The 26,129-nt window shown below is 52.0% G+C and overlaps 8 protein-coding genes across 8 annotated transcripts; 3 read left to right on the top strand and 5 right to left on the bottom strand.

Annotated features, from left to right (window-relative positions):
• Nucleotides 1-342: 342 nt before the first annotated feature.
• HMPREF1120_04511 (CNT family concentrative nucleoside transporter) lies at nucleotides 343-3,137 on the bottom strand. The gene is made up of 4 exons (XM_009158642.1): nucleotides 2,219-3,137; nucleotides 1,043-2,146; nucleotides 742-983; nucleotides 343-678 (listed from the first exon to the last, which is right to left on the bottom strand). The coding sequence occupies exons 1-4, from the start codon at nucleotides 2,737-2,739 to the stop codon at nucleotides 491-493; spliced, it is 2,055 nt and encodes a 684-aa protein (XP_009156890.1). The 5' UTR covers nucleotides 2,740-3,137; the 3' UTR covers nucleotides 343-490.
• A 785-nt stretch (nucleotides 3,138-3,922) lies between these two features.
• Nucleotides 3,923-6,099, bottom strand: HMPREF1120_04512 (uncharacterized protein). The gene is made up of 3 exons (XM_009158643.1): nucleotides 5,839-6,099; nucleotides 4,489-5,770; nucleotides 3,923-4,430 (listed from the first exon to the last, which is right to left on the bottom strand). The coding sequence occupies exons 1-3, from the start codon at nucleotides 5,881-5,883 to the stop codon at nucleotides 4,102-4,104; spliced, it is 1,656 nt and encodes a 551-aa protein (XP_009156891.1). The 5' UTR covers nucleotides 5,884-6,099; the 3' UTR covers nucleotides 3,923-4,101.
• Nucleotides 6,100-8,167: 2,068 nt separating this feature from the next.
• HMPREF1120_04513 (uncharacterized protein) lies at nucleotides 8,168-10,066 on the top strand (the record flags this gene model as incomplete). Its single annotated transcript, XM_009158644.1, has 1 exon — nucleotides 8,168-10,066. One exon carries the CDS (start codon nucleotides 8,168-8,170, stop codon nucleotides 10,064-10,066), a length of 1,899 nt encoding a protein of 632 aa, XP_009156892.1.
• Nucleotides 9,408-12,130, bottom strand: HMPREF1120_04514 (tyrosinase). The gene is made up of 2 exons (XM_009158645.1): nucleotides 10,079-12,130; nucleotides 9,408-9,855 (listed from the first exon to the last, which is right to left on the bottom strand). Exon 1 carries the CDS (start codon nucleotides 11,774-11,776, stop codon nucleotides 10,637-10,639), a length of 1,140 nt encoding a protein of 379 aa, XP_009156893.1. The 5' UTR covers nucleotides 11,777-12,130; the 3' UTR covers nucleotides 9,408-9,855; nucleotides 10,079-10,636.
• A 2,311-nt stretch (nucleotides 12,131-14,441) lies between these two features.
• Nucleotides 14,442-19,383, top strand: HMPREF1120_04515 (uncharacterized protein; the record flags this gene model as incomplete). Its single annotated transcript, XM_009158646.1, has 2 exons — nucleotides 14,442-14,557; nucleotides 14,766-19,383. The coding sequence occupies 2 exons, from the start codon at nucleotides 14,442-14,444 to the stop codon at nucleotides 19,381-19,383; spliced, it is 4,734 nt and encodes a 1,577-aa protein (XP_009156894.1).
• Nucleotides 19,384-21,234: 1,851 nt separating this feature from the next.
• Nucleotides 21,235-21,984, bottom strand: HMPREF1120_04516 (50S ribosomal protein L31e; the record flags this gene model as incomplete). The annotated part of the gene is made up of 3 exons (XM_009158647.1): nucleotides 21,235-21,447; nucleotides 21,553-21,627; nucleotides 21,871-21,984. 3 exons carry the CDS (start codon nucleotides 21,982-21,984, stop codon nucleotides 21,235-21,237), a joined length of 402 nt encoding a protein of 133 aa, XP_009156895.1.
• A 665-nt stretch (nucleotides 21,985-22,649) lies between these two features.
• On the bottom strand, nucleotides 22,650-23,602 carry HMPREF1120_04517 (nitrilase; the record flags this gene model as incomplete). The annotated part of the gene is made up of 2 exons (XM_009158648.1): nucleotides 22,650-23,488; nucleotides 23,548-23,602. The coding sequence occupies 2 exons, from the start codon at nucleotides 23,600-23,602 to the stop codon at nucleotides 22,650-22,652; spliced, it is 894 nt and encodes a 297-aa protein (XP_009156896.1).
• A 280-nt stretch (nucleotides 23,603-23,882) lies between these two features.
• Nucleotides 23,883-26,012, top strand: HMPREF1120_04518 (uncharacterized protein). Its single transcript, XM_009158649.1, has 2 exons — nucleotides 23,883-24,959; nucleotides 25,016-26,012. The coding sequence occupies exons 1-2, from the start codon at nucleotides 24,561-24,563 to the stop codon at nucleotides 25,763-25,765; spliced, it is 1,149 nt and encodes a 382-aa protein (XP_009156897.1). The 5' UTR covers nucleotides 23,883-24,560; the 3' UTR covers nucleotides 25,766-26,012.
• The last annotated feature ends 117 nt before the right edge of the window (nucleotides 26,013-26,129 follow it).

The raw sequence follows: 26,129 nt of genomic DNA on the forward strand, positions 1-26,129 counted from the left end.
AGCAGCATCTACGGACTACCTTCAACTACTTCCAAATCATATGAGGAAATGAGAATCCCTAAAACAAATCAAGAATCCGGACTGTAGTATTCAGCTAGCAGCCAGAACAGTCTACAGCTACAGCACGGTACTTGTGTGATTTATACTCTACATGTTGATCGGTTCATCCAATCTATCTACCTTATTTGAGCGGTCATGGACTCAATTGATCAAAACAGTAACGAGTCGCTGTTCTGTGCCCCGGACTCAAGTCGGGACCGGGACATACACTCAATACGTTCTACACACAACGGAAAAGTATTTGGTTTCTACGGGTATACGGCATATAACAGAGACAGAGACCGGGATACGGAGATATATTCATTGGAGATGCACTGCAGCTACTTCATCCTCACCTTCGCACTGTTCCTCGCATGCCATGCCCATATACACTGTGTACATTTGTCTGTGCAGCCCATATTGCAGGATCAACACAACAACCACAAATCACTCAAGTCTGCTGGGCAAGCGTCGCTTGATCGGTGATCAGGAGACCGGCAATGGAAGCAGAAGTGAGCGTGGAGAGCACGCCGGAGAACAACGCAGACAGAGCTACACGCGAGACATCACCGGAGCGCGAGGGCGAGATTTGAGACAAGACGCCGATTTGGGTGCCGAGCGATCCGAAATTGCCAAAGCCTGTACAGACAGAAAAACATCAGTGAGATGAATGGAACAGAAAAAGAAGAAAAGGAATCTTACCGCAAAGAGCATATGTGGCAATCAATCTGGATCGAGGACTCATGTCGATATATTGTTGCTCCGAGGTAAGCGAATTGTAGGCGACGAATTCGTTGGCAATGACCTTGATGCCGATGAGTTGGCCCACTCGGAGGAGATCGGCTCTGGGCACGCCCAACAGGAATGCCACGGGATAACAGATGTACCCCAAAAGGAGTTGCAGCGTGAGGTAAGGCTTGCCGTCTTGGGTGATGTCGAGATATCTTCAACAACCAAAGTCAGTCGTAAATTCAAAGGTGTCCCATATTGTCCTTTGACTCACCTTCCCCACCATCCCAAAAGGCCATTGATCAAGCCGATCAAAGCAATAATGCATAGCAAGGTAGCGATGATCATGCCGGCGATCTTGATACCGAGCCACGCACCGTTTGCAAACGCATGCAGAGCATTAGTAGCCTTATGCTCGTCGTCATCTGGAACAACAACACGGCCAGAAGTAATCGTCTCCTCGGTCTCGGGATATCTCATCTTGGACACGGCCAATGACGCCGGAATAGACATGATGCAGGAAGACACCAGCGCCTGCGGGTTCAGACCAAGTCCAATATATGCCACCAAGACAGAGCCGGCAATAGTGGCAAACCCAGAGGTCATGACTTGGTGGATTTCCGCCAGAGTCAAATGTGGCACGAACGGCCGGATCAACATGGCGGATTCACCCTGGCCGATGAAAGGGGATGCCGCGGCCACCACTGCCTCTGCACCAGAAACCCGCAAACTCCAGAAGAAGAAGACGGCAAACTTCCCAATGAACCACTGGAGAATGCCAAGGTAGTACAACAACTGGACAAGGGCCACGAAGAAGATAATCGGAGGTACCACTCCGGTCAAGAACCAGCCGAGATTGACGACGGATTCGGCGGTCAAGAACGATGTGCCCTGGTCAGCAAAGCCTAGCAAGTCACGAGCCAGCTCGGAGATGAAATTGAAGATGTCATAACCGGCCTGCGTCCGGAGCACGAAGACGGCGATGACGAACTGGGTCAACATGCCTCCAATGACTGTATGCCATTGGATTCTTCGGCGGTCGCGAGAAGTAATCCAGAGCAGAGCAATCATTATGGCCAGGCCAAGCAGAGAAATCGCCCGATTGCCGCGAGTGTTGTCTGCCGACTCCTTGGAGACAAAAGAGCCGACCAACATAACAGCGATGGTCACAAGAGCCGCCAGAGGCGTTCGTAACTTGCCTGGAATCATGTTATAGACCCTCACTCCAGTGTTGTTCCACACAAAGTGCATAGGCTTGGTGACGATGGTGATCGGGGCCCAGAAGAAAATCAGGCGTAGAGTGATGGCCAGCCATAGCAGAAACGGCTTCAACCAGCCCAGATCGTGACGGTGTAGCACTAGGCCGGCAATCCACCATCTGGAAAAAGGCATTAAAACAAGAGCCCTGCAAATATACCAGCAGCGTGGGCACGCCGGGCAGATGACTTACCCTGTGAACACGAGCCAAATGAAAAGATGCACAAAAATCTTGTATTTCGAGTACATCCGCGGCAGACGGTGTCGCTTGCCTTCCTCTTCTGATACGTTTGTCTCAATGCGACCCGGGTCAACTGCACCCTTTTCAGCATCCATGGTCACGAAGTCCTTTTCATCCGCATGCGACGGCCGGAGCTGGTGCTTGATGTAGTCTTGAGGAGGGTCTTGTTTGTTAAGAGTGTGCCGGTCGTCGACTGTCGTTCCTTCAGCGTACAGGACTTCATCATGGCGACCCGAAAGCGAAGGGCGGCCATGGTGGAGATGCTTGTGCTGGTGTTCGTGGGAATAGTGCAGAGCAAGATCGGGATTCGGGTCGACGCCCCTCTGTGGTGAGGCATTGTGACCATGGTCGGGCAGGTCGTGATGAGTTTGCCTATGGAAACCCTCCTCGGCAGGGGCGTCAATCGAGTGTCTACGGTTCTCGGTCTCGAAGCCGTCCGGCTTGGTGCCCAACGGAGAAGGCGACCGGCTCATTATTCCCGCCTCCTCTGGGTACTATCGTCAAGGTACTTGGACAGGACGGTGGAGCGGAGGAAGGACAATGCCACCAAAAGAACGGGCACGAAGGCGACAAGGGTGAGCAACCACGGCGACATGGTGGAGGGGAAGGGAATAAGAGATTCTATATACGACAGGTTCCAGGGTGTATTTGAGAGGGTAGTAGTGTGTGCGTCTGGCCGTGACCGAGCTTGCGATGGATCCTGGGGGGATGACAGCAGGGGACTGGGAGCAGGATGCGTATGTGTGAGTGGCAGATTCGATAAGTGTGATCGTTGATCTCGTCGATGCTACTGTGCAAACTACTGTGGACTGACGACGAAGCGCAGAAAGAATAATGGTCGAGCAGCCAAACCAGTGGCGCCGGGTCCCCGAATCCCACCATTCACAACACAAGAACTGCCATCCAACTGCGATTCGACTCGTCGTCGCCCTTCGTCTTCCATCCCGTTTGGATCGTGTGGTGGCGTTGGTACCAGCCATTGTGCTCCATTCCAGCGATCTGGCGGCCCTGGTGGACCTCGTCCGTTGCAACGCTGCTAAATGTTCGGCATTGATTACTGGCCCTCTGAACGGACAGCCCGACACCTACCATCATCCTTTCAAGCTTCCTTCGATTCGAAACTGGGTTCTTATTCGGCCATGCTCGACGCTTGTTGCCATCAAGCCATATGAGACCCTAGCTTTCCCCGTCTATCTCGACCGATATCTCGAACTTCCTCACATGCTACTCCTCCGCCTGCTGCTAGGCGTCTCGCCAAGTAGATAAGGAAGAGAAACCACCATGTCTGCAAGGCTCGCCTCCATCTTCAATGCAACATAGCGGCCGCTATGCTCACATGGGGGCCCTACTTCAAGTTGCGGAGGAGCCGAATTACCCCTGCTTTCGTTCACGCGCGTCGGTCGTCTCCGTCTGCACTACTAGCCACCCTTACCCCGTGCCGAGTAGTGCACAAGCAACCTACTTGGGTATGTACAAGATAAGAGGATATGTATATTATCTCGTTGGTGGGATGTAAAAGACCATATTCCGGCTCGACCGGGAGAGTAGCGGATAAGGATGCAGTACCTAAGGCAGAAGGTCAGAAAGACCACCTGCGTGCGATACTCAGCTGTGAGCGTATAAGCACTTCTGTAGAAGCGCATCCCTGTATCGGCACTGGGTGTGCATGATAAAGATACGCCTCTATCTAGGTATCTACTCAGGATAATAAGTCAAACAGTCGAGACATTCCATTGTTATCGTATTATTGAAGAACTCCTCCACACCGTGCTAGACGGAGTTAAAACAGGTGCCCACGCAATGTGGTCGCCCTCACACTGTCAACAAACAAAGCGCTAGAGCTCAGTACTGCCAGATAACCCCTGCTGTAAGACCGCTTGTCCTTTCTTCGTGGTCAGAATTCCAAAGCGTACAAAGACCTCGGAACAAGTCACCAAGATCGATATTCCAATCAAGACAATGATGATCCACGTGATCCTGGACATTTTGTCGTCGGAGATATAGTCCGACAACACTTCGGCCAAGTCGAGGAATACCCGACATCTTTCGTTGAGAACCTGAATCCGCGGCTTGATCTCCAAATACTCACGCACAGCATTGTATAGCGGATGTAGGGTCGGCTCGCTGTCCCAGATGAGGTTGGGCACATCAAGCACATTCGATGCTAGAAAAACACTCAGAGTCAGCCACAGGTTGTCGACGACGAAGGCAAGGTAACTCACATAAATTGACCTCGACCCGACTTTTGAAAAGGCCGCCCAGCAGCTTGATTACTTCCTCACGCTTCAATCCAAGCTCGCCAGTTTTTGCCAGGCGCCCCGGAACATCTTTTGCTGCTTCCATTTGGGCCGCCATCGTCTCTTCAAAGAAGCTCAGCTTCGTGCTCTGCGCAATCGCGTGGCTGATGGCCAGTTTGATCATATGATCGCCACTCCGCAGCGTGATCATGTCGTTGTATACTCGTGGACGAGATATCTCGTTGTTGTACTCAAAGTGGAATTCTTCAGTTTCAAAGTCCTCCTCATCCAGAGGATTAGTGATGATCTGTACAGGGGATACCGCATGAGTTTCCGGGTCAATGATTGTCGCAAAAGCGAAGTCGGCCAAGACATCCTTCTCCTGTCTTTCGGTAAAATTCCAGAACACGACCACTCCATAGCTGAAGATGAACATTTCAGCATAGCGGTAGGCATCCACCGGCACACCCGTTCCAGGGATTTTTGACTTTTGAGGAGGATAGCTGTGTCTCCGCGTTCGTTCCGGCTCCTCATTCTCGCGGTGCATATCACTTGGTTGGTCATCCCCTGTATAGCTGCCCCTGACTGAGTGCTGTTCTTCCTCCTCGGCATCATATGGTTCTTGGTAGTCTCTCCGTTCACTACGCTCGATGTCCTCGTCCAACATGGTACCACCGCGGGCGCTTTGCACGGGTGGGCTGCTTCGGATCCGATACCCATCATTTCCTGGAAGCAAAGGAAGGTGGTATGCGCAATACAAGCAGTCATCGTATAGTTTGGCGCGGCCGCCGTGCCGTTGTCGCACGAACGTTGCAGCAGATTGTAATTTATATGCTTGCGCAGTGCAGTAGGCGGTTACCCTTGGAAGCTCATTTTCTGTGCGCCTTGACTTGGGCAATCTTTCTGCATAACTCTTGACTCCTTCTCTTCCCGCCTTGCGATAATCTTCGCCGTCCCGCGGTGGGCCTTTATCCGCATCCGAGAGGAAGCCCTCCTTTTCTTCTTCTTCCTCAACGGCTTCTGGCAAGAGAACCAACTTCTCGGACGTTTTTGTTGACCGAGACGGAATATGAGGCCCCACATACCGGCCAGTCAACCTAGGATCCAGAGGCTTGCCGGAGCTGCTGCGGAATGCTCGTGGCCGTTGAGGTTGCCTCTTTTGCATGGAAGGAATGTCGGACGCATATTGGAGGACATTGTCGACAGTGATGAAGCGAGAGGGCTGCTTTCTGCCACCCACAACTCTCCCTTCGCGAGGGTCAGAGACCTGTTCGAGTTCAATATCAGTCATGGCTGCGACGAGACGTTATGATTGACGGTGGTGAAGAAACTCACCAAAACACTTGGGCCTCGTTTGGCCGTTGAACTGCGGGAAGCCATCGAGGCAATCACTGCGGAAAGGGAAGTCGCGACACAGACTGCACGACAGCAAGTGTGGTGTCAAGGTGGCAGGAGCGGAATAGAGATGCTGTACTGTCTACGATGTTGTAGTATGGGTGGTTCAACCACTAACACCGCAGCAGAAGCCTTCCTTCACGTGCAATGCAGTGTTCGTCATAGTACAACGGCCGGATTCGAAATTAACGTCCGTGGGGCTGTGGAGCGCACTATACTTGAAATCGTATAGCGCTCCTTTTTTTACAGCCTTGCCAATTTCGCACTAGCGACTGTACGTATTTTACACCTCTTGCATTTGCTATCGATATATCTATATAACGTACTACTACGTACACAACTACCAGCGTGTTAGGCCACCACGAGCGTTAATCACGTCTTGACAGCGCTATGGCATTAAGTCTATAATCTCCTCGAGTACTGACTCAGGTAACGCTTACCACGCCTCGAGTATACGATCACGGAGTTGATTATAACTCGCGAACGGATCAGGATAGTGCTCCTATAGCCAACTCTTAATCCACCTCCATACAGTCTTAATTGGATTCAAGTCTAGCGAGTTCGCGGGCCACCAAATAATATATATTCGACGCTCGAGGAATTCGGCACGCGTACGTCTCGCGGAGTGCGTAGGAGCGTTATCCTACATAAACTATAGGTGTAGATTCGAGCGCAACTAGCCGTCGATAAGTAGCACTATTCTCTCTAAATAGCTCTCGGCGTTAATTATCCCCTATTCCTTCTCCTAGAAGAGATAAGGGCCCTTCGTTCTGCCGTTAAAACAGGCCCAGAAGAGCCACGCGGGCGCTCTCGCGCGCCGTAGTAGAAGGCACGTCTCCTCGAGTTCCTCGCCAGCCTTACGAGTAATATAGACTTTACGGTGCGTGCCAGCTTTTACCCACGTCTCGTCGCTCTAGAGAATAGTATACCACTGCTCACGCGTCTAACTAACGTAACGATAGGCCTATTTAAGGCGCGCCTTACGTTGCTTTTTATTTATATACGGCTTACGTATTACGATATAGCGGTAGTAGCCACGAGACTAAAGAGCGTGCCGTATCGTAGTAGTACTGATTTTTCTTTCAGGAAAGACTGCGCGCGCAACATCACGGTATTTCATACGGCGCGTCTCTTACGATTCTAAAATAAAGGCCTCTAGTCTGTCGATCTCCTCTTTTATTAACGTAGTAGGTCTTCCGGCGCGCTTATACTATGGTGTAGGACGTTTAGTAGTCGTACAAGTATATCGTACTGCACGTTCAGTAACGTTAAGGTGCTTAGCGATCTGCGAGTAGGTCTACTTAGCATATTCTCGTAGTGCGAGTATTCGAAGTCGATCATCTCGTGTGAGACACTGGCGTTTTGGTATACTAGGCACTTGCGCTGGCGTATCTGTACTCGTACTCGTCTGACTGCACTGAGTACAAGGCTGTTGTACTTGCGTTGGCGTATCCGTACTCGTCTGACAGTACTGAGTACGAGGCAGTATTGGTAGTTGTACGTACGCTGGCTGCGGAGTACAAGGCTGTTGCACTTGCGCTGGCGTACGTGCGTTTGGCTCGCACTCCATTGTAGTAGTTGCAGTTGTAGTAGTTGCAGTTGTTCTTGTTGTTGTTGTTGTTGTTATTGTAGTAGTAGTAGTAGTAGTAGTAGTAGCAGTAGTAGTAGTAGTGTAGTTGTTGTACGTTGTACGTTGTAGTAGGTAGTTGGAGATACCGTACTGTAATCGGCGCTATACCGAATTGAGCGATTCGAGAACCTTCAACAACCCCCACCGACGTTAATTTCGAATCCGGCCATTGTAGAAGCTTTTCAGCCGAAGCACCGTATTGAGACAATAGCAGGCCGCTAATGCCGTCCGGTACTAGCACTGGGCCGCTAGTACCAAAGCGGTCAACGCGGGGGAACTTCAGCCTCTCGGCTCCAGGCGTTCCATCGGATTCTGTGCTTTAACATCCATGGATCCCATTTTATTTATGCGAAGTGTTCCCATCACAGCATTATACACTGTATCAGCTTATCTAAACAAGGACATTTGGGTCAATGGATCTATTCGCACATTGAGCGTTGTACATTGTTCAGTCTTCTTGATGACACGGCGCTAGAGTGACTCCTAGCCCTACAATCTTCCCTCTTGTCCTTTTCCAAATCGTTCTCTATTTAGCCCTGACGCGATCCCTGCTATACCTCGGCAGTGCCTGTTTTCTATATTCCTCCTTATCACTGACTTCCTCTTTCCTCTGTGGGAGATTGACGAGATAACAAGGTCATGGAAAGACTCCCGGAGGAGATCTTGATTGATATCCTCGACTACCTTGAGCCCGAAGAATTGGTATCCCTGCAGCGGACATGCGTGGCTCTGGCCAAAACCGCCCGCGCAAATCCTCTGTGGAGATACAAATGCTTCGAGAAATCTCCAAGTGCCTCGATAAGACGTAATGCCGGTACCTTGAACATGATAACAAATGCATTGCAAAGTCTGACTATTTCAGATCAACCTGGGCGACGGCAGTCTCCTTCCAGGCACACCAATGCCTCGGAACAATCATTTCGAGAGAGCCAGAGGGCCCGCGCGGTCAATCAATGGGACCTGTCTGGCAAAAACGAACAAGTCGACTGGTACTCGGAATACAAAGGCAGACACGCGCCTTTGAACACCCATTGGCTGATGTGCCCGTCCTTGAAAGACTTGGAAATCAGAGGCATTGCTTCTCTAGACGGGTCTAATCAGGCCGTGGGGTACCTGGAAGACTCGAGCATCTGCATCTGGGACCTCAGTAAGGACTCGTTGGGGAGGAGGCGATTTCGCGAACTCGGCCGAAGCAAGCCATCGACGTTGTTCGCCGATGCTGTGCAACCAGATGAATCGCTAGTTGTCGACTGCGTAAGCACTTTCCCGGCGCAGCAAAAGGCATTTGTCGCAGTCGGGAATATCCTCAATGAGGTCGACCTCAGCATCCTCAAGGTCGTCTCAAGTGTCAAGTACAAGTACCCGATAACGGCATTGTCTCAATCAACGTCGCCGGACTTACCTCTGACAATAGGCACGCAATGGAGTCTCCATATCCTCGACCCTCGAATTCCGAGCACTGCCCTTTCCAGCGAGTCCTTGCGTGAACGCGTGGATGAAGTCCCAGGCCGTTCGACAGCCATTCTTCCAGACTTCTCACATTCCCGGAATCCCCATCCCCTCCCACCGACCTATCCCAGACCGAGGCCGAACGGAATCTCAGATACAACTTCGCGTGACCCATACCGGTCTGCAAGCCATCATTGGATGGCCTACGCCAAAGTCGAACCCGGACCGTTATCGATCCTACACCATTCGGACAATGAGATCCTCATTGCCGGCCGGTTTCCCAGCATTTTATCCTACGACCGACGCTACTTCCCTCGTCTCCAATACGTCATCCACTCCGGCGGTAGCCTTTCGGCATTGACCTCGATCCCTTACCCGCCAGCTGGAGCTGGGCCTGGAAGCGGAGCGACTTCGACGCTGGTTGCATGCGGCGAGTACCGAGGCCGCGGATCTCTCGAACTATATTCACTACCTCATAGCAAAGGCAATAATACTAACAGCAACGCCAACGGCACCTTTTCTTCCACATCATCGTCCGAAGGAGAAGAAGGAGAACCCGACTTTCCAATGGACTACAATTCCGAGTCCAAGGAGGACTCATCGTCGCTGTTCAGCTACAAAAACCGACAAGAGGCAGCCAAATCCAAACTACTGTCTGTGGCATCGCACGGGACCAAGATTGTCTTTTCCGACTCCGAAGGTGGCTTGAAGTGGGTCGAGCGCGACGGCCGCAGCCTCGTGCGCAAATGGAACATCAACAATTTCCAGACCAGCCCTACCGGTGGCTCCATCAATGGCGACCAAGTTGCGCGCAAAATCATCCCGCTCAACGTCCCGGACTCGGAGCGCGGCCGTCGCGGCGATGCCGATCTGTTGGTCTGGACGGGCGAGCGCATCGGCATCGTCAGCACGAATCCGCAGTTCGCCGACCATGAAGAACTCATCAGGGAGTTGGAGGAGGGCGAGGATACCGCTGAACGTGAGGAGCGCGAGCGCGCGGAGATCTACTCGAAGACCATGCGGCAGGCGCTCGAAAGGCAGGCGGACGAGAGGAGGTGGATGAGTCAGTTTCGGTTGAAGAGGCACTAAAAAGCTGCTTACCGAGTACTGCTTAGAATCTCCTTGGTCTGTATGAACGTTGATGATATGGATGGAGACTTAGGTAGTACACGAAAAATTGCTGGTCGGTGGCGTTGGCGCAGCAGCAGCGGTGTTGGAAAAAGTCGGGCAAGAGGCTAGGGCTTTGGGATTGACGGAAGAGAGATGCATTTTATTTCAAGGGACAATGTCTTATTTGATGCATTAGAGTAGCTAGCGGTCAACTGAGCTTTGGAAAGTAGAGAAAGCAAAAGTCGAGGTAAAAATGACGCTCAATTGAGTTTTCCCCTTTGTTTGTCCATTCATTCCATCCGCCCATTTAATCATTAAGGTATGTGTTGCGTGCTGTGGTCTCACCAGTGCCATCCATCACCTTTTCGTCCCTTTTGTCCTTTGCGTCGGGCTGGCGGCGAAAAGGATCAATCATGCCCCGCGCCTCTATGTACAATATGGCTTTCATACAGACATGCGTTGTGTCAATTCATAAAAAACAGTGCCAGTCAACATGACAAGCCATGGAGTTAATGTTGGATCTGATCAAGCAATGCGTGCGTGATGTCTTCAGGAAATGATCGAGTCATACTGGTAGCAGAAGGGGCCGGCAGTAGTGCTGATCAATTCCTTGACCTGGATGGGGTTGAGTTGGAAGTATCCCCAGTCAGGTTCAACGGTGTCGAGAGTGACGACAGGGCTGGGTGGTATATTGAGGGCGGTGCCTGTGCTGCCGTCGAGCTGGTCCGCGAGTTCGGGGTAGTTGGTCTGCCAGCTTGTGTAGACCCTATCGATCATGGTGTGCAAGGGGTACCAGATGGGATCCTGGGCGGAGACATGGATGCTGTTCATCTGGCCGCCGATGGAGAAGTGGGCGCCGGAATGGATGCCCAAGCTGGAACTGCCGATGATGCCGTTGAGGAGGAACTCAAACTCAGAAGCGTTGCTGGCGTGCGCGGCGGCCGTCAGCTCGGCTTGGTTGGTGTATGTTTGTGACACGTAGGCGTTGAGGTCGCGCTGCAGGCAGATCTCGTTGTACGCAAACGCATCGGGAGGCAAAGTGCCCGTGGTGAGATTGCTGGGGTCGATGAACTTGATCGGGGCAATCATGTTGGCGAAAGGACCCGTCGTCACGCAGCCGCCGCCCGTGCCGTGCGGGATGGTCAGGTTCGCACCAAGCGTGATGGGACCTGTGTTGTCATACAGTCCGTCGCCGGACATAGAGTACTCGGATCCATCGAAGATTGGGAATGCGTGTGGGTCGGACGCAGTCGCAGCGAAGTCCCAGTACGGGAATGCGCCTTGATATCCACAGTTTTGTCGAAGGTCTGATTCGTACAGCCAGAGGAAGTAGCGGTGCCACGTCAGGAAGAAGGCGTCCAAGTGCACGTACTGTGTGCGGTTGACGTGGATCACTGCATAGTCCATGTATCGGTTGATGGCGGCAGGGTATTGTGCTGGGTCAAGCTGTGATGGCTTGCCCATCAGGCATTTGACTGCGTCGGTGTATGCTTTGCGCTCGGCTGGTGCCATGCTGTTGAAGTCTACTCGTGTTCGGATCGTCTCTGAGTTGCATGTTTGATATCCCCAGCCGGAGCCGGGGTTGGCCTCTGCTGACCGGGCATGGCGCAGATTCTGGGGTGCGGCTGAGACGAGAGAGGAGGAGAGAAGGGCAGTGGCTGCAAGCACAGACACAAGAGAGGAAAGCATGGTGAGGAGAGGCTGAAGGGTCAACGCGGGTATTTGCTGTAGTTGTGTAGCTTATGAAGGGACCAACTAAGAGTCCCAGTCACTCGGTCTGTGAGCCTGGGAGAGAGACAGATGGATCGATGGGATGGAAAACAACTGGACAACTGGGAAACGCAAGAGAGGAACAACCACCTGAATAAATACAAATCGCAGGCTCGTCTGGATGGAGCCAGTACCCAGGATTACTGTTACCTGCTACCTTATTTCTTGCCGACGCATCCAGCCGTAAGTACGAGGTTGCAAGGCGGGATGCATGAAGGATGCAGTGGGTGAGCGGAGGGTGGGAACTATCGAAGATGGGAAACTGAAGTCGAAGCCACAATCAGATGGATGGTGGTTGTGGTTGTTTTGTCGTAGGAGGCTTAGTGCGGTGGGCTGATAATGTGCCGAGCTAACCGCGCCGGGCATGGCGCATGCTAATGTCAGCCCATGCTCGTCTCGCAGCGGCCGAATGGCGAAACTCAAAAGCTAACAGGGCGCTAACATCAGGCTTATGTCAGGCTAACAGGGTTATTTTTGGGAGGCGGGAACATTGGGACGCTCAGGCTGGGCGGAACGACATCCCTCCCTACCAGGTGGCTACTACCGTACTAGTATCAGTTTCCAGCCTCGCTGCGCCATTATTCGGTCAGCAGCCGGCGATGTTGTAGGCTGGGGGAGAAACTAGCACCCTCGTTTGCGGGAGAGCGCAAGCTGGTTCGGGCTAGCCAACAGCTGGCCTATAGCGAGGCTTTGCCCTTCAAATTCTAAACAAAGCTCATCCCTGGCCTGGCACGGCTGTTCAGCCTCCACAGCCTGCTTCTGCAACACCATAGGCAAACATTATTCGATACCCAGGTAACAACGGCTCCCAGTACCGGGTCGAATGTGAGGTCGGGAGCCATGCATATCCAGGGTGTAGGAGAAAAAATGGCTGGCTCGATCCATACTTGCAGAATAGATACCTACCCAGGTACCTAGGTAGGTACCCTTGTATGGCAGTCGCCAAGGTAAACCCGCGTGCCTCAAAGACTCAAACTACACCAACGTTGTACCCGTGCATCATTCTGTAACAGCAACGCTGGCCTTGACCGCTCATGTCACCATGACCACCATCCACAACTGATCAGATCCGTATTGCTGACTATACCCTCTCTGAGGCGTCGGGCTCCAGCAGTCGGGGTACGGGGCATATCAAGCTGTCCAATCATGATGATTACGTGACAACAGGGCCACTCATCCGAGCAATGAGGGACTACGTTCTCATGCAACAAGTGAGACAGCCATCGCCGTTCCGATATGTGTGCAGCCGCTTTCGTACAAGCGTTGTCAACTTGTGAGGCATGTTTGCTACCCCAAGCTGGTGATATGGAGGTACAGCTGAAGCCATCACAGGGTCCTTCATAATCCTCCGAAGAATACGCCAACCCTCTTGTTCAGGTAGCACAGCATCTCCCCCAGGTCTCTCTGTTGTCTACCCATGACGTTGATCATGCAACACCGCATCGGCTCTGCGTCTCGAACCACTTCAGCCGCGTTACATGGCCAATGGTACAAGCTACAGCTGTAACCGGTGCTTTGATTACTTTCTGGTCCAATTCTGTATAAGCGGAGGTGCCTGGACGTCATGTCAAACAGGAATACCTTACCTAGGTAGGGACTCTTACGTTGCCTCCCTTCCAATAACAGGATTAAAGTTGGCCCTTTTTTGTACTCTCTCTCTGTTTTACAATTATTACCTATGAGGATATGCAGTAGTAGCGACAATCTTCACCTACCTTTGTTGCCTGGAGCAAGTGCTGCCCTGTTCAGGCAGCCAAATGAAGCAAAGACAGTACGGCGCAGGCGTCTGCATCGACGCCGCTGCTCAAGAAACGGCTGATATAGCCCTTGGCTTCAAACCACGAGCTTATATAGGCAACTCTTGAAGTTATAAGAAGCTTGATCCCAGCAGTGCCACGTAACCACCACAGGGGATCTGTTGCCATCTGCGTTCCCTCAACACACTAAATGATGCAGGACAATGGTCGCTGGGTATAGAATAGTCAAGGCTTGTATGAGCGTGAGCTCAGACTTGTAGTCGAGCGACAGTGCCGGTCCCTGACACTGCCTCGCCGGCTGCAGGTAGTGAAGTGAAGTGAATGTGAAGGCAGTGGTGCCAGTGGTACTGTAGTAATAGAATAATATTCCCACCGGCCTATTCACTCACTATAACTGTCAACATATTCCCATCAATCTAGACTGCGTGTCGCAAAACAAGTCTGTAGAATCAACCTTGTTCTCTCCCACGAAAAAGTTGAAGCTCAAAATTACTAGTAAATCGAGGAGAGGGTGATCACAGACAGAAGACATAGATTCTCTGGCTGCCAGTCGCAGTACAGTAGTAGTAGTGTCGCCAGCACGTGATCTGACCGTCGCCAAGCCGAGCTTGTTAGACTCGAATCTTTTTGGGCGTCGAAGGAGCCCGGGTCACAACAGCGCTGAGCGAACTTGAACATCATCATTGCAGCTCTTCGGCGCCCTCTGTTCAAACACGCCGGTATCGACACCTACCCTCCCGCCGAAGTCCCCGTCTCGATGGTACATCCTCACCAAGTCCTGACCCTCCTTACCTCTGTCCCCCGGCCGTCCTTCGGCCGCCAGTGACATGCCAAAACGTGGCGCCGACGAATACATCACCAAGGAACACGGGTCAATAGCCAACGCCAATTCTGGCGAAGAGAAGCCCGCAATGTCTACAGCAGCGCAGCTCGCGAGGAGGAAGTGAGTACACCGCCTTGGTCGATTCTGTTGCTTCATTGGCGCGTCTGCGTTGTTATTGTTGTTGCCCTCCTGGAATGAACAATCTTAGGGTCGATTCCTGGCTCCGTGATTGAGTCCGGAGCTATCCCCATTGCCATCTCTCATTGTAAAATTATTTGCTTGATTTTGTCCTGCTCGCGCCGGAAGGATGATACTGATTGGTCTGCAGGATTGCGACACCTAAAGGCAGGCTTAATGCCAACCGATCTTCACATAACTCCTCGCTTGGCGGTGGTAGCACGACTACTTTCGGAAACGGCATCCCGCAACAAACATTTCCCGGCCTGAACGCAGGCATCAACTTCGGCTCAAGCACTCAAAATCCTTCCTCTGACGCCAACGGTGGCTTCAACTTCCAACCCCCGCAGTCGAGCACCTTCAACTTTGGCGTGCCAACGACAACCCCTAATCCTTTTTCATCGATAAACGGCTCCAGTTTTTCAATGAATGCAGGGCAAGACGTCTCTATGGAGTCGCCTCAAAAGAAGGCAGCGTTCGGCAACGCATTTGGTTCAAATAATATGAATAGCAATACGGGTCCAAGCTTCACTTTTGGACAGGCAGCGCAACAGCAACCAAACGGATCTTTCGCTTTTGGGGCGAACCAGAGTGCAAACAATACTGCAGGCTCGGGCGGCGGAGGCTTGTTTGGGCGTATATCCAAGCCAGAAGATTCGCAACCTCCGAGCAACCCATTTGGTCAACCCGCACAATCTCAACCTTCTTTTGGTGGCTTTGGTCAGGGCGCATCCACCCCACAAAGCCCGGCATCTTCGTTCACATTCGGTCAGACAAACAACAATGCTGCTGCGCCGACCTCTGCGCCCAGCTTCACTTTTGGTCAGAGCACATCAGTCCCCCAAAGTCCTATGCCATCCTTCGGAGGTGGGCAAGTGACCGAGACTCAGCCATCGGGCGAGCAACCGAAATTCACTTTTGGTCAAAGCTCTGCTAGCAGCAACCTGTTCGGTTCTGGCAACATGAGTGGTGGTCAGACCCCAACCGCAGGCTTCGGAGCCGCGCCCGCCGCTCCTGTCTCTTTCGGCCAGAGTCAAACCACGTCGACCCAGAGCAGTCTTTTTGGTGGTTCAGGTGGCGCAGCAAAGAGCGATGAGAGTAAATCAGCGCCTCCTTTGTTTGGCACGTCCACAAACACGTCGCAACCGGAAGCTAGTATTCAGGAACAAAGCGCCTCTCCAGAAAAGTCTACGACTTCGTCTTCGGAGCCGGCTGCGCAGGCATCAGCGAATCCTTTTGCTTCACTATTTGCGGGCGCAGGTACGCCGCCGATTGCGCCGGTTTCCAAGCCAAGCTTCAATTTTGGTGCGCCCAGCCAACCTTCAGGATCACCCAGTGCCAACAAAGCGACAGAGCCTTCTTCGTCCTCGAAGTCAAGCTTCTCGTTCGGCGCCTCAGCACAGCCATCGAGCACTTCAGGGTCGGCAGACACAGAAAAACCCTCCGCAACACCGAAGCCAGCCTTCAGCTTCGGCACAAGTCAGATGCCGCAAGCAGCACAATCTACCGAGGCCGAAGGCACGTCCGTATCAAAAGGTTCATTTACTTTTGGCGCAACGGGTGCACCTCCCGCAGGACCTGCCAGCACTGCAGAATCTAAGTCGAGCGAGCCGAAGTCTTCCAGTGTGTTCTCCTTTGGATCCAAGCAGGGGGCTTCCGAAACCAGCAACGGAAGTGACAAATCCAAGGAGGCTGCCAGTCCTGTCACAAAACCAACATTCGGCTTTTCCGCGACAAGCACGCCTGTATCTAGCGGCGGCCTTTTCTCGCCCGCGAAGAATAATAGCACAGGTGAGAGTGGAGGAGCCGGAAAACTGTTTGGTAAGCCCGCGAATGCTACGGATGCTGGAAAAGGGCCCGTTCAGCGTGAAGAATCCACGCCAGGTCACTCGGAAAAACCAGCGCAAGGTACTGCTTCCAGCTTGTTCTCGGCAACCCCCAAATCTGCTGCAGATGTGGGCAATAGGTCTTCCGGAGCCGAACTTTCATCGTCGTCTTCGAGACCTTCACTCAAGAATGACATGCCGCCCTCCACCTCAGAGCCTTCGAAGACACCTGTGTACACGAAGGCACCCCCGTTTATTCCTAGTCACCTGGATGCCGAACGCTACCGCGAGTACGATCGAAACTACCGTCTCCATTCTCTGAATGCTGGGTTACAACAAAAGCTGGCAACTTTAGACCCGCGCTCTTACGACTTCGATAACATTATCCGTCACTATGTTGCAGCCCGTGACAGCATTGGCGCGTCCTTGGGACTCTACACACGAAATCTGGCAGGCACAAAGCGCAAAGGTGACCGCATTGATGCTGATGATGAGCGACCTCCGTCAAATAAACGAACACGTTCAGATAATGGTCCACAGACGACCACGACCCAGTCCAAATCATCTTCTATTTTCGGAACTGGTTTCACTCCCCAGCAGCCAAATTCTGACCAGGCACCCAATGACTCAAACTCATCGCGAGCTACGGCGCGGCTCAACGAGATAATTCCCGAAAAAGGTCCGAGCTCCAGTGTAAGCCGCCCGGAGCCAGCTCCCCAAGACAACAACCCCTTCTCTCAGATAACTTCTGGTCCTCAGCCTAGTACTGCGGCTCCTTCGACTACGCCCACAAAGTCTCCTCCAAAGAAGCCTGTTTTTGAAGTTCCAAAGTTTGGTGCGGGGGGCACTAATTTCATGAGTGCATTCGGAGCCAAGGCCAAGGAGAACGCGGAGAAATTTGAGAAGAACCTGATAGAGAAACGAAAAGCAGAGGATTTTGATTCTGACGAAGATGATGAGGAAACATTTCGCAAACAAGCCGAGGAGGAGATGCGGGCAAAGAGAGCCAAATTCGAATCCGTTGCGAAGGGTGGGTTTACTCCCAAGATTGCCTCTGGCTCTGCATCTGCATCTGAAAAGTCGTCGACCTCTGCGTCTACGCCTTCCGCGTCGGTGTCCGCCGGCACTGCAACTCCTAAGCCGGCAAACAAATTCGGAATCTCGGGCCCCGTTGTTGCCCAGAAGCCAGCGTTTAGCAGACCTGGCTTCTCCGGCTTACCTGCCATGGCACCTTTCCACAACCCTTTTGCTGCTCTCAGTTCTACCGGCCCCCGCGGTGAGCAGTCTCAGAACCAAAAAGATGCAAACCCGTTTGCTGCTCTAAGCTCTACCGGGACAAGCGGTGAGCAGTCTCAGAACGAAAAAGATAAGGACAGTTATCGCAACCGATCTGGCGGTTTCAGTAAGGATGAAAGCGACAGTCAGGACAGCGATCGCAACCAACCTGGCGATTTCAGTAAGGATGAAAGCGACAGGGAGGACCGTTATCGCAACCAGTCCGGCGGTTTCAGTAAGGATGATACCGAGAGAGAGGACGAAGATGGTGAAGGGGAGTCCAGCGGCTACACTAAGGATGAAGCCGATCAGGACGAGGAGGACAAATCTGAAAGCAGCGACGATGCAGCCGAAGAATATCCTTATGGTTATCAAGCAAATCAAGCTTCCTCGGACGATAAGGACGGAGAGGAAGATGATTACAATGATTTACAAAAGGCCTTGGATCGATCTGCTGGACGAACAAATGCAGGCAAAAGCTTGTTCGATCGGATAGAGCCCAATCCAGACAGGCAAGCCAGCAATGAGGAAGGATCGGGCACCGGGTCCACCCCTCCAATTTTTCAATCGGCGAAGAACTCTTCGTTTCCCCCAGCTGTGTGGGGATCTCATATTGGCAAATCCACGCCCGAAGCTCCTACTTTCTCACCCATCACTCCAGCCACAGGGGCCGCTAAGTCTGGATATAAGCCAGCCTCCACATTCAATTTCACCCCCACTCCAGCTACCACGACGGCTGCACAGACACCAGGTGCTTCAATATTTGCTGGAGGTGTGACTAAAGGAGGCCCTGTTCCCGGAGAGGGCCTTTTCGGTTCCCGACCCAGCACGCCTAGCAATGCGGACAAAAACAACAATCTGGCCAAGTCAATTCTCACTTCTCCTGCTGGGACTGATAACACTTGGAAAGAAGGCGCACCTATCTCGTTTGGGAGTGGCAACAATAGTTCGAATGGTCCGACATTCAAGTTCACCTCCGCATCACCGAGAGACAACGACTCGTCAACCCCAAAGCCTTTCGGCTCACTGTTTGGTACTCCATCGACTACGGCAAAGAACACGGAGACTTCCAATCAAGTTGGCTTCCAATTCGGCGTACCAAACTCCTCTACGCCTGCGCCGGGCTTTCTTGGAGCCATTTCACACCTTGGGGGCGGTTCGGCCGGTAGCTCTGCCGTGTCTTCGCGCGCTACCTCTCCTGGTGTGACAGACAATGAATCCGTTGCCACCAACGAGACTGATGAGACGCCTGAAGACCCTCAAGCATCATTGATGGAGTCCCGAGCAGGAGAAGAGAACGAGTCATGTCTTTGGGAAGGGCGCTCAAAAGCCGTAATGTTCGTGACCAAAGAAATGGCCCAGGGAACCAAACTCAACCCTAATGATTGGAACTCCATGGGTGTCGGTCAGATACGGCTCCTAAAGCATAAGGAGACAGGGAAGACTCGTATTGTTTTCCGTGTAGAACCCAACGCAAACATCCTCATCAATTCTCATCTTGTTGACGGCGTCGCTTACGAGAATGCGTCTACCAGCAAGAGCGGTGCTGTCAAGGGACCCCTTTTCTACAAGGGTAACCTCGTCCGCTGGGTATTGAAGGTCAAGACCCCAGATATGGCTTCCGAACTAGCAAAGTTGATGGAAGACAACAAGAGTGCGAGTGCTTGAGACACTTTCCCATTTTGTGTCTACATAAGCAGAATTGGGATGCACTCGTGTTTGTTTATTTAAGGAGCAAAAATTTGCTGTTTCTGTGTAAGAAGAAGAACACCATGGATGGGTTTCATCCGCATGCAAATTGTTGCTTTGTCAAATCGCCAAGTTTACAGCATCTGACCGTTGGATGAACCTCCATCTGGTTCACGATCGGCACCCTACTTGGTTGACAACTTCCCTCGCCGTGTATAGTGCGCCTGACAAGGGCTGGCTTCAATCATCGAGATCGCCGGAAGTGTTGGTTGCTACATACCCCTGCGCTGTATTTGGACAAGGTGGTCATGATACTCAATGTGACAAGCTCTCTAAGACACCACCTCGCTGCTGCAGCTCCGTTTGGACCGAAGCGAAAAGGACTGTGCTCCCGACTCACAAGAGTCGGTCGATCTGCCTGTTTTACGCTTCAATTCGCACCCACGGGTTCGAGGGAAGTACTGATGTCCGGGGGTTGAGGTATGATGAGGATTCTGTCTCCTGGTACTCGCAAGAGTGCCAGTCGAGCTGCCTTATCACACCTCGGCCTCGTGTCTGACTGAGACTGCCCTTACTCTGAAAATATCAACGAACAGTTGTGATGGATCCTAGTGATGGTTGGGTGTGGGGTTGAGATGCCATGTTTCAAAGAGAATTGGATGGGGGTCAGTGGTGGTGAACTCTGGCGCCGTCGCTTTATTGCTTGACGTTGCCATCGAGATCCTGCCAGCCTCGGTTTTCATTCCCTCGCAGAGACTATGGGCTACACTAGCCGAAACAATCATTGCTCCGGACATCACACAATCTTCAAAATGGTCAAGAATTGCAGATGTTCTATGGTGGAGGTATGCGTGATCAGAGAGTATGTGGCCCCGGTGCTTCTGCAGTGGCTTGAGATTGGAACCAGAACAAGCCGTACATACACTGTCGTGGGTTGTACCTGCTCAGCCTTTCTTGGGCGGCAGGAATTCATTGTACTTCATTCAGATGGCATTGTGTTGATAAATTAGCGCCCGTAAAGGGCTTTGAATGAAGAAAGTTCTTGATTCTGTAGTATTGCGTGCCCTTTGCGTGAAATTCGTGGATTTCGAGTCGACTCTTCGGAACTTGAAGCGTTCAATTGCCATTCTTTGGATATCTTCCATCCAACAGATTTATTGATGCGCAAGATCTGGCTGGAAGATTGAGGCAGTACTAGTATTACCATCCGCCTCTGCAATCAAATCAATGGCCAACATGTAACGATTAAAGCAATACGGAGACTTTTACTAGACAGAGAACGACAATGAAAGAACACAGGGAAAGAAGATTCAACATAGCTGTGTGTGCATGAAAGATTTTCATTTTTGCGGGGCTCCATCACTGATTGAGTTTTTTTTGGTCTCCCAGGGCAATCTGATCATGGTAACACAAGAATCGGATGGCTCTTTTGAGACCAGCCACTGCATTGCCGATGGGGCGTCGGCTCTGATTCTGTCGTCGCCCTCTCCACCTATGGATTTGCCCACAACCGCCTTGCAAGAGTTCCTGGGGAAAAAGAGAACTCCATCTTCTCACAGGCCAAAGGGCCAGGAGTTGTGGACCGCAACCTTGAAAGTACTCCAGGTGACGGCCCACGCTTTCCGTTCGCACCAGCGGCATGACACAACATCCGCCATGCCATGCCACGCCACATCACAACCACTAATCCCAACTCCATTCTGACGGATCACCCATCCTTGTCTTGTCGTATCGTCATTGTCGTACCACAAAACAAGGGACGGACGTCTTAGCAACCCCTGAACTGATCGCTGGATCGAACTGGGGAGTAGATCATGGGAGTGGAGTTGTCTATGAGTCCTCGACAACGACGGTCTGCAGACCCTTGGCCTCCTTCTCCTTGACGTTGACGGCCTGGACGTAGCTGTACAACTTCTCCTTGGCACCCTCCTCGTCGTTACGCTTGCGGCTGATGCGCACACGCAGACGGAAGGGAACACCCTTGATGCCGGATTCCCAGACCTTCTTGTTCAGTTGCGGGTCGAGGCGGACGTCGCTGGTGCCCTGTACAGTAGAAAATATGATTAGTAAATTAACAATCACAAGTGCCAATGAACCCAACCGCAACCGTCAAGATGGACGACGCGGTGTAGAGATGGAAGAACGTACCATGGCCAAAGTGGCAAATTTGCGGATTTCCTTGATCGCACGCGGCGCTCGCTTCTTGAAGCTGACGCCATGAACCTTTATAGAAAAAGTGTATAAATCAGTCTTCCGTCCAAAATGCTTGATGATCGATACAGACGCGAGGGAGGTGATGTTTCTTTTTTTCCAAGACAAGCCATTCGGGTGGACTTCATAAAACTGATTTTCTTGAAGATTGTCCACCTCTTCTTCTCATGGAATTTGTGGATGGTTGGGAGAGAAAGACAGGCGAGGGGAGAGGGTCCCCTCCAGTCTTCGAGCTCAGGGTAAATAGGAACATACTCGCTTGTGCAGGTGGATGGTGTACTCGCGGGCGACGACGTCGGAGATGGCAGAGCGCGACTTCTTGGAAGCCGTCGTCTTCTTGGGCTGCGTCTTGGGGTTGTCTTTGACCATTTTGGCGGTTCTGCAATGCGCACGCGGTTGATTAGTGGTTGATCTTTGCGACAAGAGCCTGAAACTAGTACTTCGGGAAGGCTGTAGAGCCCAAGATAGCACTTACATGTGAGTCGAGCAAATGGACTGAACGGAGTTCTGGGATAACCGGCGAGTTGGTGGACGTCGAGAGAGAAAGGTCGGCTGCGGATTGAAATCGAGCAAGGAACTTGAATTTGGGCGCAGCCGGGGCGGAACTTTCTGAAAGTGTGGGCTAACCACAAATGGAAAATTATGCCAAGACTTGCTCACGTGATCGTGATTCTAATCTCCCCGCGCTTGTGAGCCACCGTTGGAGCCACCTAAAAAGCGGGTTCAGTTTACAATGTTCAAGTACAACGTACAGCTTCCAGGCTTGTAACATAGTACACTGCACATTAGTACACATCTTCAGTAATCGTCATCTATTAAAGGAGTAGACTTTGGAGTCCATATTGAGCAGGGTTGAGGTGGCGATTGGTGGCTGGTGTTGCATCAGCTCCATCGTGCTCTTCTACTACGCAGTATGCATGATGCATCCGCCGGATATACCGCCTACCGCACTCCTCGTTCCGAGCTCGAAGAGTGACAGTTGCCGACTAGCCATAAGGCTATCCATTGGGAGTTCCCACGGCACGTTCCAGGCTTCACTCCTCATATCGCACTTTTCCAGCACTCACGTCAGGATAGACGTCAAACCTCCTCTGAGTGTAGATGGGAATGCCTTTTCTAGTCTCCTCGATCTTGGCACCATCAATCTCGGCATAGACGATATCTTCATGCTCCTCCGCCTCGGCCAAGACTTCGGCATTCGGGTTGACAATCATAGAGTGGCCGTAGGCATGATATGTTGCTTCGGTGTCCCGGGCAGGGCTGCACATGGCCACGTAGATCTGGTTATCCATGGCTCTGGCACGAGCCTGAAGAGACCAATGCATGGGACCAGTCGTAGTGTTGAAAGCCCCAGGATAGACAAACATGAAAGCCCCTTTCCTCGCGGCAATCATTGCGAGTTCTGGGAAGCGGACATCGTAGCAAATCGCAAGCCCAATCTTACCATACTCTGGCAGATCAATTATCGTCACCTTGTTACCCGGAGACAGCACATCACTTTCTTTGAATTTGATTTTCCCCGGTATGTCGATATCGAACAGGTGTACCTTACGATGGGATGCCAAAAGTTGGCCCGTGGGTCCAAATACCAATGAGGTGTTGAAGTATTCTTTGGTTTCTGGTACAAACTCTGGGATACTCCCACCCACTAGGTATGTCTTTGTCTCTGCCGCGACAGAGGATAACATATGCCACGACGGTGACTTCTCTTTGGACGGCGGGGAAGGAAGGACAGTCTCGGCATATTTCGGGAAGTATTGGCAGCCGTACGGAGAGTTAAAACATTCGGGAAGTACAATCAAGGAGGCACCGGCTTTTGCTGCTTCGACAACCTTTGTCCGAGCATGGGCCAGGTTTGCCGCTTTGTCACCACCTGATTGCGCATCAGTATATCTGCAGGGCGGCGTTCGAGAAATAGCACTCACCACTTACCTGATGCGAGCTGTATCAGCGCGAGCTTGAACGGTTTCTTGAGAAGGCTAGCCATGGCGGATGAGAAGCGATATCAAGAGGGACGATTGTTATGAGTATCTTGCTATTTACTTGCCATGCTGGGGTCAGACCTGAGGTAGGAGACGAGCACCCCACGTCCGTTATTGATTATTGTATGGCAAATTGTCGGCCATTTGGCGGGTGTCCCTCTACTAGCAGCAGGTTTGCCGATTACGTGCTGTCCACTCAAAGCGCTGGCCCCAGGGAGCCAGACGATGATTTCGCCCCATCTCGTGTCCCTCCAGACCTGATCACCAGGGCTGCATTATGGACTGCAGTGGTGCAGTGTCTACGGGACTGTATGTCATGAGGAAGAGCGTTCGAGGATGGATGTGAGATTTTGTGGAGTCGAGTTGGAAGAGCCAAACGCTCCATCAGGCAAGTCTCGATGACTAGAAATGCGATCTTGAGAGCCCACTTGCCTACCATATGGTCGATCGAAGTACTGTTGAGGTTGTCTTGATGCTCCGTTTGCAAAGTAAGTGTGAGAGACAAGGCCACGGAAAGGCGAGCAGTAGGTGGTTGTCTGATTCTGCCAGTGGCCAACGGCAGGGTCGGAGGTGTTCGGTTGAGGTGTAGATGCATCCTTCCAAAGCAATCAGCTCAGTCAAAGTGCGCCCTCTTCCTGACTCTCTTGTGTGCCTGCGCCTGCGCCTGCGGTCTGTTACGTGCTGCTGCGGCGGTGATCCTCTCTGACCAAACTGCCTTCGCTTGCCTTGTTGCGGGTATGTGCTTGCCTTCTTTGTCTTCCTGGCAGCAAACTGTCCAGGCACCAAACTTTAACTTGGAGCGGACTCCCTGTGCCTGTAGCCGTCCATGCTCACCTTTCCTTCATATCACACTGTTCTGTCTCCTTCATCTAATCTCAAAACCATACGAAGGCTGCTTTACAGAACGACTCAAAGCTTCAACCTCCCTATTCTCCCATTCTATTGTAAGACTGCAATCGAGTCATGCCTGAACAAGCCTCCACCATGCCCGATGACCACTCTACCAAGGCTGTTGCCACCTCTGAGCAGACTGACTCTGGGAACACACTGAAGACCATATCAAACGCCGAAGACACTCGCCTTTCTCGCGACAACAAGCAGGCTGATTCCCCTGCCCCAGTTGAGACAGCAGCCCCGGAAAATGGAACAAGCACGCCTCCTGCCATGAATGCCACGACCCCGGCCGAGGGCCCAGTCTACAGCATTCCCAAATTCGATGCCTCTACTGAGAAGGAGATTCGTGCCATGATGACCAGGATCCGCTCAATCCACAACGGGAAGACTGGGCTCACTCATGAAGAGGTCATGGACTTGGCAGCTTTCACCGGAAGTCTGATTCAAATCATGAATGCCGAATACATTGTAAGTAATACGAACAATGCTTTGGCCCAACATGACTGACCGCTTCGGTGATGTAGGCCAAAGACACCATCGTGCGTGCTGTTGCCTACATGAGAGGAGAGAGTGAGCTTTCGCCACGCCGTGCTCTCAATCAGGCTAAGAGAGATCGTCGAGCTGCACGTAGCTCCCGCAATGGTACCAATGGCGGGCAAACCCCTGAACGAAAGGCCACGCGAGGCAGCGAGGAGATATCGCGAGCAAACCGAGAGGAACCTAACGGCAACGTCAAGGAGAAAGGCGCAGGGAAGGATACTTCAGGCCACTCTTCCACCAGTCCAATCACGATTGCAGTAACCTCGGATACAAGTCATGAGGATGAGGGAAAGGGGATCAGCAATGGCACCACATCTGAGAAAGAGAATACTCCTCCTGATGGGGTCACCCGATCCACACGCGAACGTCGATCCAAGGGCAAGAAGAGACCATACTGGAAAGGTCGTCGACAAGCTTCGAAAGCAAATGCAGCCGCCCATGTCCAGCACGACAACGGGCTCGTCGATGCTGTAAACAATGGCGCTATGGTCACTATCAAGAATGGTGATGTAGTTGCAGTAAAGGACGATGCAGGGGCTCCAGGCAAAGGCACCAAACAGGTCAATGGCAATAATGCTCATGCAGCCAAGCTTGCCGAGACAAAGGACAATAAGGCCCACGAGGCCAAGCTTCCTGACACCAACGGCAAGGCTGTCCAACAGGCACGGGTCCCCAAGATAGATGTTGCAGCTGATGAGGGGAATGGAGACGGTGCTGTTCAAGCAGAACACTAGCGCTTGTGGTGGCCAACCTGGCTATCTGCAAAGGCAGTCGAAGAGAGATTCGGACGAGATTGAATGTCAGTGGTGATGGAGAAGGTGAACATGGTATTGACAATAACGGTTATGGAGTTCTAGGCGCAAGAGGGGACATGAAACGAGCTGTGAGACGTGCGTGCTTGAGAAAATGGTCCTGTGATAAAAGTTGTTGAAAGACTTGTTCAGATCCGCATTTCAATTGCATTTTTTTTCAGCTCCAACACAGGCGCGGCGCTGTCTATATGCATAAATACGGCCTTTCGATTATTTTCTCCGGCAAGACCCGGAGGATTCAATCGGGTCCACTGCACGCACTGACAGACAAGGCTGCCAAGCTCAG

This window comes from Exophiala dermatitidis, assembly GCF_000230625.1.
Source record: "Exophiala dermatitidis NIH/UT8656 unplaced genomic scaffold supercont1.4, whole genome shotgun sequence".
Taxonomy (NCBI): domain Eukaryota; kingdom Fungi; phylum Ascomycota; class Eurotiomycetes; order Chaetothyriales; family Herpotrichiellaceae; genus Exophiala; species Exophiala dermatitidis.

What these genes read in the sequence shown, in the direction of transcription:
- HMPREF1120_04518 (XM_009158649.1), top strand. Translation starts at nt 24,561, where the DNA reads ATGCCTGAACAAGCCTCCACCATGCCCGATGACCACTCTACCAAGGCT. An exon ending in TCATGAATGCCGAATACATT is followed by an intron (nt 24,960 to 25,015) that starts GTAAGTAATACG and finishes TCGGTGATGTAG; the next exon opens with GCCAAAGACACCATCGTGCG.
- HMPREF1120_04512 (XM_009158643.1), bottom strand. Translation starts at nt 5,883, where the DNA reads ATGGCTTCCCGCAGTTCAACGGCCAAACGAGGCCCAAGTGTTTTG. An exon ending in AACGAGGCCCAAGTGTTTTG is followed by an intron (nt 5,771 to 5,838) that starts GTGAGTTTCTTC and finishes GAACTCGAACAG; the next exon opens with GTCTCTGACCCTCGCGAAGG. An exon ending in TCGGGTCGAGGTCAATTTAT is followed by an intron (nt 4,431 to 4,488) that starts GTGAGTTACCTT and finishes GTGTTTTTCTAG; the next exon opens with CATCGAATGTGCTTGATGTG.
- HMPREF1120_04511 (XM_009158642.1), bottom strand. Translation starts at nt 2,739, where the DNA reads ATGAGCCGGTCGCCTTCTCCGTTGGGCACCAAGCCGGACGGCTTCGAG. An exon ending in ATTTGGCTCGTGTTCACAGG is followed by an intron (nt 2,147 to 2,218) that starts GTAAGTCATCTG and finishes GCCTTTTTCCAG; the next exon opens with ATGGTGGATTGCCGGCCTAG. An exon ending in TGCCACATATGCTCTTTGCG is followed by an intron (nt 679 to 741) that starts GTAAGATTCCTT and finishes CTGTCTGTACAG; the next exon opens with GCTTTGGCAATTTCGGATCG.
- HMPREF1120_04514 (XM_009158645.1), bottom strand. Translation starts at nt 11,776, where the DNA reads ATGCTTTCCTCTCTTGTGTCTGTGCTTGCAGCCACTGCCCTTCTCTCC.